The following is a 20,387-nucleotide window of genomic DNA, read 5'->3' as shown; positions in this document are numbered from 1 at the left end:
GATAAAGAGAATGAGTGATGCAGAATAACAGTTCTTGTAAAAAAAAAGTGGTTAATGAAACTGGTAAGGAATTCGCTAAAAGATGAAAGTATGTGGTTGACTCGTCGATCCTTGAAGTATCTCATAGGGATATTAAAAGTGCCCTCTTGAAATCCAAACACATGTTTTGGATGAAGCTAAGATTCGAAATATGAAAGTAAATACCACGAAATCAAATATAATGACAATAAACTGCTTGAATCGACCCATGTGTTTCTAGACCCTATCCCACCCGAAATGCTAGTGAAACAAATTAAACTCCTTGGTGTCGCAATTTCTAATAATGTTAAGTGGGAAATACGTGCTTCAAATATTGTTAAACAAGCAAACACACCTCAATCCATGTTTAAACTTCTACATAAATTTCTTTGCCCTGAGATGCATTCCCTCCGTGTTTACGTGCCCTTTTTCGGGCCGTTATTAGAATATGCATGTCCGGTCTGGCATTCATAACTTTCAAATGAACTTAGCAACAAAATGGAGTTGGTCCAAAAGCGTTCGCTCGGGAGCATTTACAAAGAGAACAAAATTCAAGACTCCTTCCTCTTTTAAGCTACGCGCACTACCACTTTAGAAAACAAAGAGAAATAAAATTTGTTTGCGTTTTGCCAAATCCGGCATTTCAAGTCTCCGTACTGAAGCCATTTTCCCCGAGCGTAAGATCTTCGCCAGACCCCGACTCCCACGCTTAGCAATCCCAACTTACTCTCTTATCCGTACTGTAGGTTTCGGAAAAATTTCATGCCCTTTATTTGGAGCACCATAACAATTCCTGATAAGCGTCCTGAACCATAAGCAACTCCTTCGTCTCATTTTTAGTTGATGGTGTATGGTCACAATAGCTATTCCCCCCTTTTTTATTGCCCTTTCTGTTTTTGCCCATTTCTGATGCTTGTCTAGTCGTTTACACAATCTTTTTTTTTATTGTCAATATTTCTGATTCTTCTCGTATCCGTAATGATTTTGACTTTTTGATTTCAGTTGTTTTGATTTTTGCAGTATTTCACTTGGAAAGAAAATTCAGCTATTTCTTTTGTACCTTAGGATAGTAATTTGTCATAAAGTTTTATTTTACCCCCCCCCCACTTTTTTGTTTGTCCATTAATTGTACAAAGTTAATTTTAGTCTTTGGACACGGATGGTCTTAACGTTATATATACTAATTTGTGTTAAATTTTTATTGACGATTTTCATGTCTGATTAATTTATTGTTTGATTAATATCAAACAATTCTCTTCCTTGTTTTTGTTTTATTTTCTTTTACTTGGACATATGAAGCGAATTCGGTTCTGTTAGAGCTTTTGATAGCCTCTTGAAAATAAATACTATCTTATCTTACATTCAAACCCATGAAAGACACAAGTTTTATTAAATGATTCAATTTGTTTTCCTCTATCTTATTTAGTTTCAATAAATTAAAAAAAATGTAATTTTAAATAAGATATTTAAAAGTTGATTAATCCGTTGATTTTGAAATGAAGTTATCAAGTATTTTGGGCAATAGGTTGCATAGGTTGCATCAAGACTGGGCTGGACAATTGTAGACAGAGAAAAGCCAAGACAGATAGTCCAAGTAATTGAGAGGCAAATGTTTAAATGGCTGGGGCACGGGTAAATGGCAGGAGTATGAATGACTCTCTTATTGGACACATACTTGTCAGGTTAGTTTTTGGAAAGGCGTTTTTTTCCTCTTCTTATATCTTCTCCTCTCTCCTCCCCTCTAATTATTCAAAGCAACAGAAACTTATTGCTTTTGTCATATCTTGGGTGATTCTAAAATTTTTCTTTGATAAAAAACGAACAAAAGACACAGATTTTTAAAAACAGTGTAAAATCCGAAAAATAGTATTCTGTTCTACTCATTTGCTTTAAGGCAAAACTCCAGGAATAAAACTATAGAAACTTAAGGGAAATCGTTAATTTTATTCTTTGGGATGTTTATTCATTTTTTTTTAAGTTTCACTTAAAATTAATGTTAGTTTATTTATATTATTTAAATTTCACTTTAACCTTTAATATTAGTGAAGTTTTGAGCAGTACTTCATTTTTATCAGTGTTGCCAAGCACAACCGCGAAATAAATAAGCAAAAATAATTAATTAATCTTGACAACACTTTTCAATCCGTAGAATATGAATAAGTAAATGCTGGTTCCCAAAGACAACCATATATTCAAAGGAAAGCTATACCTTTTTAAGCTGTTTGTTGACGCATGTTTTAGCTAGTTTTGTGCTGATGTTTGACCCATGGTTCTTTTTTCTAATTTTGGTGCCCGCTGCTACCAAACACTGTACAACCATATATGTTGGTCTATATTGCCAAAAATTGAATTTCCATTTTACCAATTTTATAAATACATATAGCTGAGCAAGTTTCAACTTAACCAATTCAAACAGCAAGATTGCATTTCACTGTCCTTGGTATTGAAAGAAAACTGCTGCTTAGGTAGGTGATAATTAAGCATAAGAGATGTTCTATCATTTCATAGAAAAACTTACCATTTGTGTCTGAACGAAAAAAGTTTGACAAAGTTGCTGACTTCCCGGGCGTGTTCTGAGTTGATAATATTGGATTTTCTGAAAACAGAAGTTGTTCATTAAAGTTGTATTTAACAGCTAGGAAGACTGTTTTGTAGTCTTGTTAACTGAATACTAAAGATCCTTTGAAAGTTTCATTGAGATCCAATGTTTTCCCTACAAACGATATAAACGGCAATATCACAACCATAGCCCCAATCTATGGTCACCGCAAGGGAGGGACTAGGGAACAATAGCCCCTCCCCCACAAAATCAATTTCTAGAAAAAAAAACATTACATAATTTATAGAAAGACATGGTGAAAGCTAGAACTAAAACATTGTGCACAAATCGTTGCATTAAAAAGAACTTATTATATTAACATTTATACCGTAGGGATTAAGAAAAAAGAAAAAAAAGAAAAAAGAAATGAAACGAATTTCTCTTAAAAGAGAAGGAAGTAACATTTACGCCAGAACGTAGAAAAATTGAGCAAAAATCGTAAACAATCGAACTGATAAAAAATTAATGAAAAAGTTGATAAATTACGACCACAATCTATATGGCTGGTAAGATTCCACATGTCATATCTGTACAGCATAGCCAATTGAAACCTTTCTCAAAAAAAAAGAAAAGAAAAAAGCCTCCATTCTATAGAAAGGCATGACGTAAATAATTTCTGAGACCGCACTGTCTTTCAGTTTGTGATTAAAATGAAATGAAAATGCACAAAAACAGGTAAATAGTTTAGCTAAAACAGTGACAAAACATAGATGCTAATAAAAGCTAAGAATATTTTGGCTTCACAACCATAAATATGAGACGAAAATATTAAATCTCTGATATTTAGAGTATTATTTTTTTGTATTTGCGTAGTTTTTTGCAACTTTAATGAATTCCCGCACGCAAGAATTTTTCTGGGGGAGGGGATAGTGATAAAACCAATTTTATTTGATAACTTGAACGAGAAGTGCCCACAAAATCAGGTAAAATCATATCTTCCAGACATGAAGCCTAAATATTTAGACAAAGGCAAGAGTAAAAATTGGAAGAAAGTACAAGGGGTGGTGCTGCAACCCATGTAGTAGGAGGGAAAATAAAATAGCACTCGATTTTGTGTAAAATCTAACACCTTAATATGAAAAAAACTTACCATCATAATTCGATGGATCGATCTGAGTATGAAGAAGGGTCAAGCCAGGAACAACTATTGCTGGCAATGTCCTTGACCGTACAAGAGGACGAGGTTGAGTTGTCACAATTCCTCTGTCGTTCGAACTGAAAAATTCAATTACTTACGTATAGGAATATTGGGTTGTTAAAGCTAAAATTTGAATTCAAACTGTCTCCATTGAATACGAGAAAAGAAGTCATTCATGACCCGTATCTTCTGCAAGCAAATCTTTCAAGTACCAAGGGCAGTGAAAATTAAATCAGGAGCGTATAGATTCATGATTCAGTCAAATAAATCACACAGGAAGCTAATTAATAAAAAAAAACGCAAAGCAGTGGTTCATTACACTTCCTAAAATAAACTTGCTCCAGATTAGAATTTATGCAAATGTACCGCCTTTGAAACTTCAGATTTCGCACCATATCAGATATAAACCCCAGATCGTTAGCATCGAGATGATAGGCGAATCTAGGTAATCGCAAAACTACAAAAATGTTCTATACTTCCTATTCCAAAACGTTTGTTGAGGTCAAATTTTTATTTCATATTTAAGGTTTTTTACTATCTATAAACTATAGGTTCCAAATTAAATATTCCTCTGTTAAGACCTTTGAAAGTGGAGTGGATATAAATATACCCTTTACATCCGCAAAAAGAGCAGAAATGGAGACATTGAACAATAATAAGGTAGGTATACATTAAATATAATTTTCTGAATGAAAAAAAATCATTGAAAAAGAAAATAAGACATAGTACTTTATATAAAATGATTTGTAATATTAGTAGAGTAAGAGGTTCCATTTTGCTAGGTTATGTTCCAACCTGTGTTATTTCCATCACTTTACATTCCCTGGCATCTTTCCATGGCAGATTACAAGACTGATTATTGCTACTGTTGTCAATTGAATAGGGAATTATACAAAACCTACCAGACAAGTTTCCGGGCCAACCAGACATGTTTCTGGGCCAAGCAGACAAGTTTCTGGGTCAACTATAGGTTTCAGGGCCTTTACTTTCCATGGCACCTTTCCAGAGCATGTACCTATGGATTTGGGGCCTTTACGTTCCTCCCTGCTATAGCAAGGCTGGTTTGGTGGGTATAATCTGGTTTGGTGGGTATAGTCTGGTTTGGTGGGTATAGTCTGGTTTAGTTTTTCAAAGAGAGTGAGTATTTGACATTTTTGCAAAAAGGGATAAGGAATTCGCAAATTGGACACTATGAACGATATTAATTAATGTTTTGAATAATAGGAGTGTGAATGATTCTAATTAGTGATTGTATGAAGGTGGAAAAAAAAAGGATTAAACTGATTAACAGTTAAGGTAACCCCGAAGGGGTTGTTAACTCAGGTAATTTGTTATAAATTTGAAACAACATCAGTCTATGAAAATGACTAACGACGATAGAATGACATTGTGAGTTGACCTAGCTTTACCTTCCGATGTGTCAATTTTGGAGGGAAAATAAAAAATGCTCAAAATCGGAAATAAAGGGGATCTGCCTCAAGGGCAAGGCTCAGAGGCCCCTCCTTCCTCCATTTCCGAGGGCAGGGGAGGGGGAGGGGGAGTCAATTTTGGAGGGAAAAACAAAAAGAAACAGAATCGAAAATAAACGGTATCTTCCTCAAGGGGAAGGCTCAGAGGCCCATCTTCCCCCCACTTCTGAGGGACGGGGTGCGGGGGAGTAAATTTTGGAGGGAAAACAAAAAATACTCAGAATCTAAAAGAAATGGGATCTGCCTCAAGGGGAAGGCTCAGAGGCCCATCGTTCCCCCATTTCTGAGGGCAGGGGAGGGGGGAGGGTCAATTTTGGAAGGGAAAAACAAAAATACTCAGAAAGTTCATTTTGAATTTCTTTCGTTGAAATGCAAGAGTTGGAATATTTCAGTAGTGACTTGTTGTGCTTTACCTTGTCACAGTTACATTCTCTTGATTTTTCGAAATTCATTTTGAATTTTTGTCGTGAAATGCAAGAGTTGGAATATTTCAGTAGTGTTTTGTTGTGCTTTACCTTGTCACAGTAACATTCTATTGATTTTCATAGTTCATTTTGAATTTCTTTAATTGAAATGCAAGAGTTGGAATAATTCAGTAGTGTTTTGTTGTGCTTTACCTTGTCACAGTTACATTCTCTTAATTTTTCAAAGTTCATTTTGAATTTCTTTCTTGAAATGCAAGAATTGGAATATTTCAGTAGTGTTTTGTCGTGGTTTAACTTGTCACAGCTACATTCTCATGATTTTTCAAAGTTCATTTTGGATTTCTTTCATTGAAATGCGAGAGTTGGAATATTTCAGTAGTGACTTGTTGTGCTTTACCTTGTCACAGTTACATTCTGTTGATTGTTAGAAGTTTATTTTAAATTTCTGTCGTGAAATGCAAGAGTCGGAATATTTCAGTAGTGTTTTGTTGTGCTTTACCTTGTCACAGTTACATTCTCTTAATTTTTCAAAGTTCATTTTAAATTTCTTTCGCGAAGTGCAAGAATTTGAATATTTCAGTGGTGTCTTGTCGTGGTTTACCTTGTCACAGCTACATTCTCATGATTTTTCAAAGTTCATTTTGAATTTCTATCGTGAAATGCAAGAGTTGGAATATTTCAGTTGTGACTTGTTGTGCTTTACCTTGTCACAGTTACATTCTCTTGATTTTTCGAAGTTCATTTTGAATTTCTGTCGTGAAATGCGAGTTGGAATATTTCAGTAGTGTTGTGTTGTGCTTTACCTTGTCACAGTTACATTCTATTGATTTTCATAGTTCATTTTGAATTTCTTTCATTGAACTGCAAGAGTTGGAATATTTCACTAGTGTTTTGTTGTGCTTTACCTTGTCACAGTTACATTCTCTTAATTTTTCAAAGTTCATTTTGAATTTCTTTCGTGAAATGCAAGAATTGGAATATTTCAGTAGTGTCTTGTCGTGGTTTACCTTGTCACAGCTACATTCTCTTGATTTTTTGAAGTTCTTTTGAATTTCTGTCGCGAAATGCAAGAGTTGGAATATTTCAGTAGTGTTTCGTTGTGCTTTACATTGTCACAGTTACATTCTGTTGATTTTCATAGTTCATTTTGGATTTCTTTCATTGAAATGCAAGAGTTGGAATATTTCAGTAGTGACTTGTTGTGCTTTACCTTGTCACAGTTACATTCTCATGATTTTTCGAAGTTCATTTTAAATTTCTGTCGTAAAATGCAAAAGTTGGAATATTTCAGTAGTGTTTTGTTGTGCTTTACCTTGTCACAGTTACATTCTGTTGATTTTCATAGTTCATTTTGAATTTCTTTCATTGAAATGCAAGAGTTGGAATATTTAAGTAGTGTTTTGTTGTGCTTTACCTTGTCACAGTTACATTCTCTTTATTTTTCAAATTTCATTTTGAATTTCTGTCGTGAAATGCAAGAGTTGGAATATTTCAGTAGTGACATGTTGTGCTTTACCTTGTCACAGTTACATTCTCTTAATTTTTCGAATTTCATTTTGAATTTCTGTCATGAAATGCAAGAGTTGGACTCTGGTTCAAATATGAAACTTTAGTCGTTTTTTGGATCGAAAAATAAAACTATTTCTATAAAATCTGAGCTAAAAAAGGGTTTTTGACCGTAAACTCTAGTTTTTTTTGTAAAAAAATTATGGAAAATACAATTCGTTGGCTCAGAGGTGAAAATTAAGTCCAGTTATGGATCGAAAAATAAACAATCTCTATAAAATCTGAGCTAATAGGGGTTTTTGCAGTAAACTCTAGTTTTTTGTACGAAAATTATGGAAAATACAATTCTCTGGTGCAAATCTGAAACTTTAGTCTATTTTTGGATCGAAAAATAAACTATTTCTGTAAAATCTGAGATAATAGGGGTTTTTGACTGTAAACTCTAGTTTTTTTTTGTAATCAAATTATGGAAAATACAATTCGTTGGCTCAGAGGTGAAAATTAAGTCCAGTTATGGATCTAAAAATAAACTATTTCTGTAAAATCTGAGCTAATAAGGGTTTTTGCCCGTAAACTCTAGTTTTTTGTGAGCAAATTATGGAAAATACAATTCTCTGGCTCAAATCTGAAATTTAATTCTATTTTTGGATCGAAAAATAAACTATTTCTGTAAAATCTAAGCTAGTAATGGTTTTTGACCGTAAACTCTAGTTTTTTGTAAGAAAATTATGGAAAATACAATTGTCTGGTTGAAATCTGAAACTCTAGTCTATTTTTGGATCGAGAAATAAAACTATTTCTATAAAATCCGAGCTAAAAAGGGTTCTTTGACCGTAAACTTTAGTTTTTTGTAAGAAAATTATGGAAAATACAAATCTCTGGTTCAAATCTGAAACTTAAGTCTATTTTTGGATCGAAAAATAAAACTATTTCCGTAAAATCTGAGCTAAAAAAGGGTTTTTGACCGTAAACTCTAATTTTTTGTAAGAAAATTATGGAAAATACAATTCTCTGGTTCAAATCTGAAACTTAAGTCTATTTTTGGATCGAAAAATAAAACCATTTCTATAAAATCTGGGTTAAAAGTGTTTTAGACCATAAAATCTAGTCTTTTGTAAGAAAATTATGGAAAATACAATTCATTGGCTCTTAGGTGAAAATTAAGTACAGTTATGGATCGAAAAATAAAGTATTTCTGTAAAATCTGAGCTAATAAGGGTTTTTGGCCGTAAACTCTAGTTTTTTATAAGAAAATTTTGGAAAATACAATTCCCTGGTTCAAATATGAAACTTAAGTCTATTTTTGGATCGAAAAATAAAACTATTTCTGTAAAATCTGAGCTAATGAGGGTTTTTGACCATAAAATCTAGTTTCTTGTAAGAAAATTATTGAAAATACAATTCTCTAGTTCAAATGTGAAACTTAAGTCCAGTTTTGGATACTCATAATGATGAGGACTGATGATTCTAATTCAATATTTTTTCCATAAAAACAGACTATTTTTTTTTAAACTTCGAAATTATTCAAATTATTTATTTTCTATCTTTTTTTTTGCACGTATCTTAAAATGACAAAATATGCCTACGGCTCTAACAATTGTACTCTATTATTGGTCAGAGATACGATGTGGCTTTCCCATTGGTATTCTATGATCAGGTTATTGACACTACCTAGTCTATTGCATGTATAAAAACGGTATTTTTTACGCAGTGGAACGATAAACACATAAGTCATGTCTTTTAAAAAAAAGTGAAGATTGAGCATTTTAATAAAGTGTGTTCACATAACAAGGTTATAGTAGCATTGAATGCCGACAAGGAGAAGTATTTAGACTATGAAACAAGTACAAGTGGTAGCACTATTAGAAGGGTCTGCATGCATTGTCATAACAGTAAGGAATTCAATTTCTTTGGAATAATAAAAAAATTCTACGCTTATTGTGACAGTTATGAGACATTGAGATCAACAGAAATGATTGCACTCAAAAAGAAGACCAAAATACAAATAATTGTCGATGATAGAGGACATCTCCTTGCTAATGTCGAAGGTAACACATTACCTAATCATACATTCAATCGTCACCTTTCGGGTGTTAGCATTCAACGGAAGGTCAATAAAAGAAAGGCCTACTTTTCTAGTAATATCGTAAACCATATCTTGTCTACGTGCCGAAACTGTTACCTATGTAAAAATAATGTGATAATAGACAGTGAAATTGCCAGAAAAATAAAAAGGGCATTGTCAGAAAATATCACTATGGAATATAAAGATGAATCGATGAAAAACAAAACACCAGCAAACGTTACTGCCATTGATATAACAGTCAATGAACCAAATAAGGCAAATGATGAAATGTATATTTAGCCTATTGATGAGACACCAGTAAAAATTGTTAATGACCCTAAATGGAGTTATGATTAATCTAATGATTATAGACTAAGAAAATACAATAACTACAGTATCAAGAGAGGACATGGTGAACTATTTTATGGAACAGATTCAAAATGTCCAAAGTTAATCATTGATATTAATAATGTATCATAATATATTTTTGTATTAATATTCTACATAGCATTATCTCATTAAAAATATATTATGCATTACCTTGTTATGTGTTCATTATTTTTAGAGTAAGCTAGCATAACAAACGTTTAGAATGTCTATTAAAACATAGGAGATGTAAGAAAAGGAATTTGCATACATCTATTATCAGACACATGGGATAACATTGACAAAATCTAGCTATAAGAATGAATAAATTCTTTATCAACATCCGTTGTTGGATATGTTATTATGTCATTATGAAATTTTTTTAAGTAAGTAGGTAAGTAAGTAATTAAGTAGGTAAGTGAGTAACAAACTCTTTCTTGAATTCACCTCTTGGATACACAATACCGAAATTTAATTCAGGAAATTACGAAAAAAAATTGAACAAATTATTTATTAACATTCTTTATCGATTGAAGTCACTTCCTAGACAGTCAATACAACAATTTCACAAAATCTAAGTATCAGATTGATTAAATTCTATATCAACATCCATTTCTCGGATACATGGGGATGAAATTGACAAAATCTAAGTGTTAGAGTGAATAGATTTTATTTATCAACATCTTTTGTCAGATACATCGAATAAAATTGACAGAATCTAAGTGTCAGAGTGAATAATTTATTTTTTATCAACTTCTTTTATCAGTTACAACAATTATAAATAACAAAATCTAAATATCAGAGTGAATAAATGCTTTTTCAGCATCCTTTGTTGGATATGTTGAATAAAATATGCAAAGTCGACATAGCTTTAGTAATTAAGTAGGTAAGTAAGTAACAAACTCTTTCTTGAATTCACCTCTTGGATACACAATACAGAAATTTAATTCAGGGAATTATGAAAAAAAATTGAACAAATTCTTTATTATCATTCTTTATCGATTGAAGTCGCTTCCTAGACAGTCAATACAACAATTTCACAAAATCTAAGTATCAGATTGATTAAATTCTATATCAACATCCATTTTTCGGATACATGGGGATGAAATTGACAAAATCTAAGTGTTAGAGTGAATAGATTTTATTTATCAACATCTTTTGTCAGATACATCGAATAAAATTGACAGAATCTAAGTGTCAGAGTGAATAATTTATTTTTTATCAACATTTTTTATCAGTTACAGCAATTATAAATAACAAATCTAAATATCAGAGTGAATAAATGCTTTTTCAGCATACTTTGTCGAATATTTTGAATAAAATGTGCAAAGTCGACATAGCTTTCTTTCATTTTTTAAGGTTAATTTAGGCGAGCTTACGTGCGCGCACGTAATCAATAATTGTTTTATCAATAATTGTTGTAACTGATAAAAGATATTGATAAAAAATAAATTATTCACTCTGACACTTAGATTCTGTCAATTTTATTCGATGTATCTGACAAAAGAAGTTGATAAATAAAATCTATTCACTCTAACACTTAGATTTTGTCAATTTCATCCCCATGTATCCGAGAAATGGATGTTGATATAGAATTTAATCAATCTGATACTTAGATTTTGTAAAATTGTTGTATTGACTGTCTAGGAAGTGACTTCAATCGATAAAGAATGTTAATAAAGAATTTGTTCAATTTTTTTCATATTTTACTGAATCAAATTTCTGTATTGTGTATCCAAAATGTGAATTTCATAAAGAATTTGTTACTTACTTACCTACTTAATTACTTAATTACGTACTTAGTTAAAACAATTTCATAATGGCATAAAAATATTTCCAACAACGGATGCTGATAGAGAATTTATTAATTCTGATAGCTAGATTTTGTCAATGTTATCCCATGTGTCTGACAATATATGTATGCAAATTCTTTTTCTTACATCTCCGATGTTTTAATAGACATTCTAAACCTTTGATATGCTAGCTTACTCTAAAAATAATGAACACATAACAAGGTAATGCATAATATATTCTTAATGAGATAATGCTGTGTAGAATATTAATACAAAAATATATTATGATGCATTATTAATATCAATGATTAACTTTGGACATTTTGAATCTGTTCTGTAAAATAGTTCACCGTGTTCTCTCTTGATATTGTAGCTATTGTCTTCTCTTAGTTCGTAATCAGTAGAATAATCACTATTCCATTTAGAGTCATACACAATTTTTACTGGTGTCTCATCAACAGGCTCAATATGCTTTTCGGCTTTGGTATTATTTGGTTCATTGACTGTTTGATCAATGGCAGTAACGTTTGCTGGTGCTTTGTTTTTCATCGATTCATCTTTATATTCCATAGTGATATTTTCTGACAATGCCCTTTTTATTTTTCTGGTAATTTCACTGTCCCTTATCACTTTATTTTTACATAGATAACAGTTTCGGAACGTAGACAAGATGTGGCTTACGATATTACTAGAAGAGAAGGCCTTTCTTTTATAGACCTTCCGTTTAATGCTAATACCCGAAAGCTGACGATTGGATGTATCAGTAGGTAATGTGTTACCTGCAACAGTAGCAAGGAGTTGTCCTCTATCATCAGAAATTATTTTTATTTTGGCATTCTCTTTGAGTGCAATCGTCTCTGGAGATCTCAATCTCGCTTAACCACGAACATAAGAGTTGAATTTTTTCGGTATTCCAAAGAAATTTAATTCTTTACTGTCATGACAATGCATGCATACATTTCCAATAGTGCTACACTTGTACTTGTTTCATAGTTTAAATACTTCTCCTTGTCGGCATTCAATGCTACTATAACCTTGTTATGTGAACACACTTTATTAAAATGCTCCATCTTCACTTTTTTTAAAGATATGACTTATGTGTTTGTCGTTCCACTGCGTAAAAAATACTGATTTTATACATGCAATAGACTAGGTAGTGTCAGTAACCGGATCATAGAATACCAATGGGAAAGCCACATCGTATCTCTGACCAATAATAGAGTACAATTGTTAGAGCCGTAGGCATATTTTGTCATTTTAAGATACGTACAAAAAAAAAGATAAAAAATAAATAAAGTTGAATAATTTCGAAGTTTTTAAAAAAAAATAGTCTGTTTTTATGGAAAAATATTGAATTAGAATCATCAGTCCTCATCATTATGAGTATCCAAAACTGGACTTAAGTTTCACATTTGAACTAGAGAATTGTATTTTCCATAATTTTCTTACAAGAAACTATATTTTACGGTCAAAACACCTTATTAGCTCAGATTTTACAGAAATAGTTTTATTCTTCGATCCAAAAATAGACTTAAGTTTCATATTTGAACCAGGGAATTGTATTTTCCATAATTTTCTTATAAAAAACTAGAGTTTACGGCCAAAAACCCTTATTAGCTCAGAATTTACAGAAATAGTTTATTTTGTCGATCCATAACTGGACTTGATTTTCACCTATGAGCCAATGAATTGTATTTTCCATAATTTTCTTACAAAAAACTAGAGTTTACGGTCTAAAACCCTTTTAACTCAGATTTTATAAAAATGGTTTTATTTTTCTATCCAAAAATAGACTAGAGTTTCAGATTTGAACCAGACAATTGTATTTTCCATAATTTTCTTACAAAAAACTAGAATTTACGGTCAAAAACCCTTTTTTAGCTCAGATTTTAAGGAAATAGTTTTATTTTTCGATCCAAAAATAGACTTAAGTTTTAGATTTGAACCAGAGATTTGTATTTTCCATAACTTTCTTACAAAAAACTAGAGTTTACTGTCAAAAACCCTTTCTAGCTCGGATTTTATAGAAATAGTTTTATTTTTCAATCCTAAAATAGACTAGAGCTTCTGATTTCAACCGGACAATTGTATTTTCCGTTCTTGTCTTACACAAAACTAGAGTTTACGGTCAAACACCCTTATTAGCTCAGATTTTACAGAAATAGTTTATTTTTTGATCCAAAAATAGAATTAAGTTTCAAATTTAAGCCAGAGAATTGCATTTTCCATAATTTGCTCACAAAAAACTAGAGTTTACTGGCAAAAACCCTTATAAGCTCAGATTTTACAGAAATAGTTTATTTTTCGATCCATAACTGGACTTAATTTTCACCTATGAGCCAACGAATTGTATTTTCCATAATTTTCTTACAAAAAAAAACTAGAGTTTACGGTCAAAAACCCCTATTAGCTCAGATTTTACAGAAATAGTTTATTTTTCGATCCAAAAATAGACTAAAGTTTCAGATTTGCACTAGAGAATTGTATTTTCCATAATTTTCGTACAAAAAACTAGAGTTTACTGCAAAAAACCCCTATTAGCTCAGATTTCATAGAGATTGTTTATTTTTCGATCCATAATTGGACTTAGTTTTCACCTATGAGCCAACGAATTGTATTTTCCATAATTTTTTTACAAAAAAAAACTAGAATTTACGGTCAAAAACCCTTTTTTAGTTCAGATTTTATAGAAAAAGTTTTATTTTTCGATCCAAAAAACGACTAAAGTTTCAGATTTGAACCAGAATCCAACTCTTGCATTTCATGACAGAAATTCAAAATGAACTTTGAAAAATCAAGAGAATGTAACTCTGACAAGGTAAAGCACAACAAGTCACTACTGAAATATTCCAACTCTTGCATTGCACGACAGAAATTCAAAATGAAATTGGAAAAATTAAGAGAATGTAACTGTGATAAGGTAAAGCACAACAAAACACTTTTGAAATATTCCAACTCTTGCATTTCAATGAAAGAAATTCAAAATGAACTATGAAAATCAACAGAATGTAACTGTGACAAGGTAAAGCACAACAAAACACTACTGAAATATTCCAACTCTTGCATTTCACGACAGAAATTCAAAATGAAATTCGAAAAATCATGAGAATGTAACTGTGACAAGGTAAAGCACAACAAGTCACTACTGAAATATTCCAACTCTTGCATTTCAATGAAAGAAATCCAAACTTAACTATGAAAATCAACAGAATGTAACTGTGACAAGGTAAAGCACAACGAAACACTACTGAAATATTCCAACTCTTGCATTTCACGACAGAAATTCAAAAGAACTTCAAAAAATCAAGAGAATGTAACTGTGACAAGGTAAAGCACAACAAGTCACTCCTGAAATATTCCAACTCTTGCATTTCAACGAAAGAAATCCAAAATGAAGTTTTAAAAATCATGAGAATGTAGCTGTGACAAGGTAAACCACGACAAGACGCTACTGAAATATTCCAATTCTTGCACTTTTCGAAAGAAATTCAAAATGAACTTTGAAAAATTAAGAGAATATAACTGTGACAAGGTAAAGCACAACAAAACACTACTGAAATATTCCAACTCTTCCATTTCAATGAAAGAAATTCAAAATGAACTATTAAAATCAACAGAATGTAACTGTGACAAGGTAAAGCACAACAAAACACTACTGAAATATTCCAACTCTTGCATTTTAAGAGAAAAATTCAAAATGAACTTAGAAAAATCAAGAGAATGTAACTGTGACAAGGTAAAGCACAACAAGTCACTACTGAAATATTCCAACTCTTGCATTTTAAGACAGAAATTCAAAATGAACTTCCAAAAATCAACAGAATGTAACTGTGACAAGGTAAAGCACAACAATTCACTACTGAAATATTCCAAACTCTCGCATCTCACGATAGAAATTCAAAATGAACTTGAACAAATAATGAGAATGTAGATGTGACAAGGTAAGCCACTACAAGTCACTACTGAAATATTCAAACTCTTGCATTTCACGAAAGAAATTCAAAATGAACTTTGAAAAATTAAGAGAATGTAACTGTGACAAGGTAAAGCACAACAAAACACTAGTGAAATATTCCAACTCTTGCATTTCACGACAGAAATTCAAAATGAACTTCGAAAAATTAAGAGAATGTAATTGTGACAAGGTAAAGCACAACAAGTCACTACTGAAATATTCCAACTCTTGCATTTCACGACAGAAATTCAAAATGAACTTAGAAAAATCATGAGAATGTACCTGGGACAAGGTAAACCACGACAAGACACTACTGAAATATTCCAATTCTTACAATTCGCGAAAGAAATTCAAAATGAACTTTGAAAAATTAAGAGAATGTAACTGTGACAAGGTAAAGCACAACAAAACACTACTGAAATATTCCAACTCTTGCATTTCACGACAGAAATTTAAAATGAACTTCAAAAAATCAACAGAATGTAACTGTGACAAGGTAAAGCAAAACAAGTCACTACTGAAATATTCCAACTCTTGCATTTCAATGAAAGAAATCCAAAATGAACAATGAAAAATCATGAGAATGTATCTGTGACAAGTTAAACCATGACAAGACACAACTGAAATATTCCAATTCTTGCATTTCACGAAAGAAATTCAAAATTAACTTTGAAAAATTAAGAGAATGTAACTGTGACAAGGTAAAGCACAACAAAACACTACTGAAATATTCCAACTCTTGCATTTCAAGGAAAGAAATTCAAAATGAACTATGAAAATCAATAGAATGTAACTATGACAAGGTAAAGGACAACAAAACACTACTGAAATATTCCAACTCTTGCATTTCACGACAGAAATTCAAAATGAACTTCGAAAAATCAAGAGAATGTAACTGTGACAAGGTAAAGCACAACAAGTCACTACTGAAATATTCCAACTCTTGCATTTCAACGAAAGAAATTCAAAATGAACTTTCTGAGTATTTTTGGTTTTCCCTTCCAAAATTGACCCTTCCCCCTCCCCTGCCCTCAGAAATGGGTGAACGAAGGGCCTCTGAGCCTTCCCCTTGAGGCAGATCCCGTTTATTTTATATTCTGAGTATTTTTGGTTTTCCCTCCAAAATTGACTCCCCCTCTCCCCTGCCCTCAGAAATGGATGAAGGAGGGGCCTCTGAGCCTTGCCCTTGAGGCAGATCCCATTTATTTTCGATTCTGAGTATTTTTGGTTTTCCCTCCAAAATTGACTCCCCCTCCCCCCTGCCCTCAGAAATGGGGGAAGGAGGGGCCTCTGAGCCTTGCCCTTGAGGCAGATCCCATTTATTTTCGATTCTGAGCATTTTTGATTTTCCCTCCAAAATTGACCCCCCTCCCCCCTGCCCTCAGAAATTGCGGAAGGAAGGGCCTCTGAGCCTTGGCCTTGAGGCAGATCCCATTTATTTTCTATTCTGAGCATTTTTGGTTTTCCCTCCAAAATTGACCCTCCCCCCCTCCCCTGCCCTCAGAAGTGGGGGACGGACGGGCCTCTGAGCCTTGCCCTTGAGGCAGATCCCATTTATTTTCGATTCTGAGTATTTTTGGTTTTGCCTCCAAAATTGACCCTCCCCATCCCCCCCTCCACTGCCCTCAGAAATGGAGGAATGAGGGGCCTCTGAGCCTTCCCCTTGAGGCAGATCCCATTTATTTTCGATTCTGAGTATTTTTGATTTTCCCTCCAAAATTGAAACATCGGAGAGGTAAAGCTAGGTCAACTCACAATGTCATTCTATCGTCGTTACTCATTTTCATAGACTGATTATTTTTCGAATTTATAACAAATCACCTGAGCTAACAACCCCTTCAGGGTTACCTTAACTGTTAATTAGTTTAATCCTTTTTTTCCCCCACCTTCATACAATCAATCATTAGAATCATTCAAACTTCTATTATTAAAAACATAAACTCATATCGTTCATAGTGTCCAATTTGCGACTTCCTTATCCCTTTTTGCAAAAATGTCAAATACTCACTCTCTTTGAAAAACTAAACCAGACTATACCCACCAAACCAGACTATACCCACCAAACCAGATTATACCCATCAAACCAGCCTTGCTATAGCAGGAAGGAACGTAAAGGCCCCAAATCCATAGGTACATGCTCTGGAAAGGTGCCATGGAACGTAAAGGCCAAGAAACTTATAGTTGACCCAGAAACTTGTCTGCTTGGCCCAGAAACATGTCTGGTTGGCCCGGAAACTTGTCTGGTAGGTTTTGTATAATTTCATATTCAATTGACAACAATAGCAATAATCAGTCTGCTAATCTGCCATGGAAAGGTGCCAGGGAATGTAAAGTGATGGAAATAACACAGGATGGAACGTAACCTAGGCAAAATGGAACCTCTTACTCTACTAATATAACTATTGTAGTTATAGGTTAAACCGATTGTAGTCTGATGATTGAAGTTGTAGGGAGTAAGGGAAGTATATGCTCTGGAAATTATTTAATGGTTTGAGGTTTTAATTCTAATATGTAATGGAAACTCCAATAATTCTCCAAATTCTCTTATTTGTAATTGAAATGCCTAAAAGCGCAGAGAACGTCCCATTCTTTAAGATTTGGATTCATGTAACAACATATCAAACAGTTTGTGGTAACAAACTGCAAGAAAAAAGTGTCATGGCTCAATAGTAGGCAAAACTTAAAAAAAACGGAATTTTGATTATCAGTAGATATATTATCGGCTTATTATGTTGATTCCAAATATATATGATTAATTAAACTTAGTATTATCCTCTGTTGACTCCTTTAAAAGAAGGTTCAACCGACGTTTAAAACCTCGAAATAGCGCAGATACCTCTAAGCACCTGGCGTCGTGAATATAGGAATAAAAAAACATAAAATGCTACAAACCTGCGAAAATTCGCCTGATTTTCGACAAAGGAGGGAAACACCCCCTTAAATTCAAAATCACACCATTACATTCAGTTTGTCAGAGAGCCCTACTGTAGAGATTTCAAAATCATATCTGCAAAAATGTTGAATGTAGTAATTTTGGCCATAAGAAAGATCACGGATGCATGTTTATTTGTTGTTATTTTCCCAGGGGTGATCGTATCGAACCAACAGTCCTAGAACATCGAGAGATGGCTCGTTTGAAAGGAAATTAAAATTTATAATGCCCTTTTTACGTGACCGAAAATATTGTAGGGCAACTAGCCACCCTAACACGTCCCTTTTTTCTCCAGAATCATTTGATCGAAATTTTGAGATAGCCATGTTGTTCAGGATAGTTAAAAGGTCCCAAAACTATACCTTTAGATTTAACATGACCCCCTGCAGCCCCTCAGGATAAGCTTTTAAGATATAAAATTTGTTGCTTGTTTACATGTAGTATTTGCTATTGGGAAGAATACGGCATTTTTTTTAGGGGGGGGGGGCGGATTTTGTCGTTGGGGTGGAATTTAACGGGGATAATTTTCCGTAAGGAGAGAAATTTACAAAGATGAAATTTGCAGGTGAAATTTTGAACCGGGGGAATTTGACAGAATTCCTGTGCGAAATTCTTTTTATTTGTCTTATTTTCTGTTTGCCGACTCAATTTTGCATGTGGAGATTTTCAGGGGGGAATTTTTCAGCGCGTTTTGACTTCTGGGAAAAATTTACGCCGAAGGGGGCTTGGAAGGGGGGATGAAAGTTTGCCAAGGATAATTTTTCTGGCTGAATTGTGTGCAAAAAGCTTTACGGAAGGGAGGGGAAATTTTCAGCACAGATGGAACTGTCCGGAAGGAATTTTAAGAGGGGTGTATTTCATGGGAGGAACTTTCCATGGATGAGTTTCCCGTGAGGGAAGGATTTTTCATACAGGGTGAGCCAGATTTACCAACATTATTCGAAAAACATTCAGAAATAAAACTAATAAAACAGTTTTTTCAACTGAAAGTACGGAGCAACATTAAAACTCGAAACAGGAACAGAAATCACTCCATATATTAATGGGTTGGCCTCCTCCTAAATACCTTGCTCTTTATGTTAAAGTTTGACTATTTGTCTTTATTTCTTAAGAACGACACCTTAAACACCCGGGCGGTTTAATTGGAATAGGAAGCTTTTTTTAAAGTGCTAAGATCTTTAGCGTGAAGAGCAATTTATTTTCTCAGTTCAACATTGCAACCGTGACAAAACGTTAATACTGCCCTAAAAATTTCCTAATTAAAAAAATTAGATACTCGCTGCTTCCGGGCATGGATAAATTTGGGAGGGGTTGTTTGGTTTTCATGTGGTTGGTAAGTCTAGGTAAAAATCTGTTCTATTCCCTCTCGATTGACAAGGTAATAGATCATATTCTTGACACATTTGAACTATGCTGATAATACTGCAAATGTCTTATTTGAGTTTTGTCAAAGATTTTCATATAGCCTACCGTATTTCATAATAATTCGAATGTGTTGTCTAAAAGAAAAATAGAGTCTTTCGTGAAAATGTGCCACTGAAAATGTTGTATCTCAAAATTCACAAATTACTAAGGTTACTGAAAATGAAATCTGATTGCTTGAGCTGATTGAGCGGAGACTCAACTCACTTGAAGAACAGTCCATCACCTTGATAGACTGTTCATTCAACCTAACCTTGATTGACTCGACCTCAATTGATTCAACCTAATTTTGATTGACTCAACCTCAGTTTGTCAACTGATTCAACCAACCTCATTCAACTGAATGACCCTAACCTTGATTGACTCAACCTCATCTGCTTCAACTGATTCAACCAACCTCATTTAACTGATTCAACGGTAGCAAGGCCATGATAGATACAGAGCTTACAACGGAACTTACATCATATAAAGCGAGCAGAAGATGATCTAAGTACCGACCAAAATGATATACAATACGGAACTTACAGCCTGAACGAGTAAACCGTGTCAATAAATATTGATTATACTTAAAAATTATGTAAATGAGATACCTTTTGATACCTGTCTTTATAGAGTTCAAGGAGCCAAATTATGTAGTTTCTCTAGTATAACATAACATTCAAATGGTCTGAAGGGTCTTAACTTAGGATATGAATATCA

The 20,387-nt window shown here is 33.1% G+C and overlaps 1 protein-coding gene across 1 annotated transcript in view; it reads right to left on the bottom strand.

Moving 5' to 3' along the window:
• Nucleotides 1-20,387, bottom strand: part of wake (ankyrin repeat and fibronectin type III domain containing protein wide awake) — a 417,377-nt gene that overhangs the window by 278,908 nt on the left and 118,082 nt on the right. The window contains exons 2-3 of the mRNA XM_089086234.1: nucleotides 3,708-3,832; nucleotides 2,537-2,614 (exon numbers count right to left, since the gene is read on the bottom strand). Coding sequence (XP_088942360.1) covers nucleotides 2,537-2,614; nucleotides 3,708-3,832 — 203 coding nt within the window. The remainder of the gene's footprint in view (nucleotides 1-2,536; nucleotides 2,615-3,707; nucleotides 3,833-20,387) is intronic.

This window comes from Artemia sp. Qi Xiang Cuo, chromosome 3 (genome assembly GCF_049724085.1).
Source record: "Artemia sp. Qi Xiang Cuo chromosome 3, ASM4972408v1, whole genome shotgun sequence".
Classification (NCBI taxonomy): Eukaryota; Metazoa; Arthropoda; class Branchiopoda; order Anostraca; family Artemiidae; genus Artemia; species Artemia sp. Qi Xiang Cuo.
The sequence above is the reverse complement of the archived record's forward strand: the minus strand, read 5'-3'. Positions and strand labels throughout refer to the sequence as shown.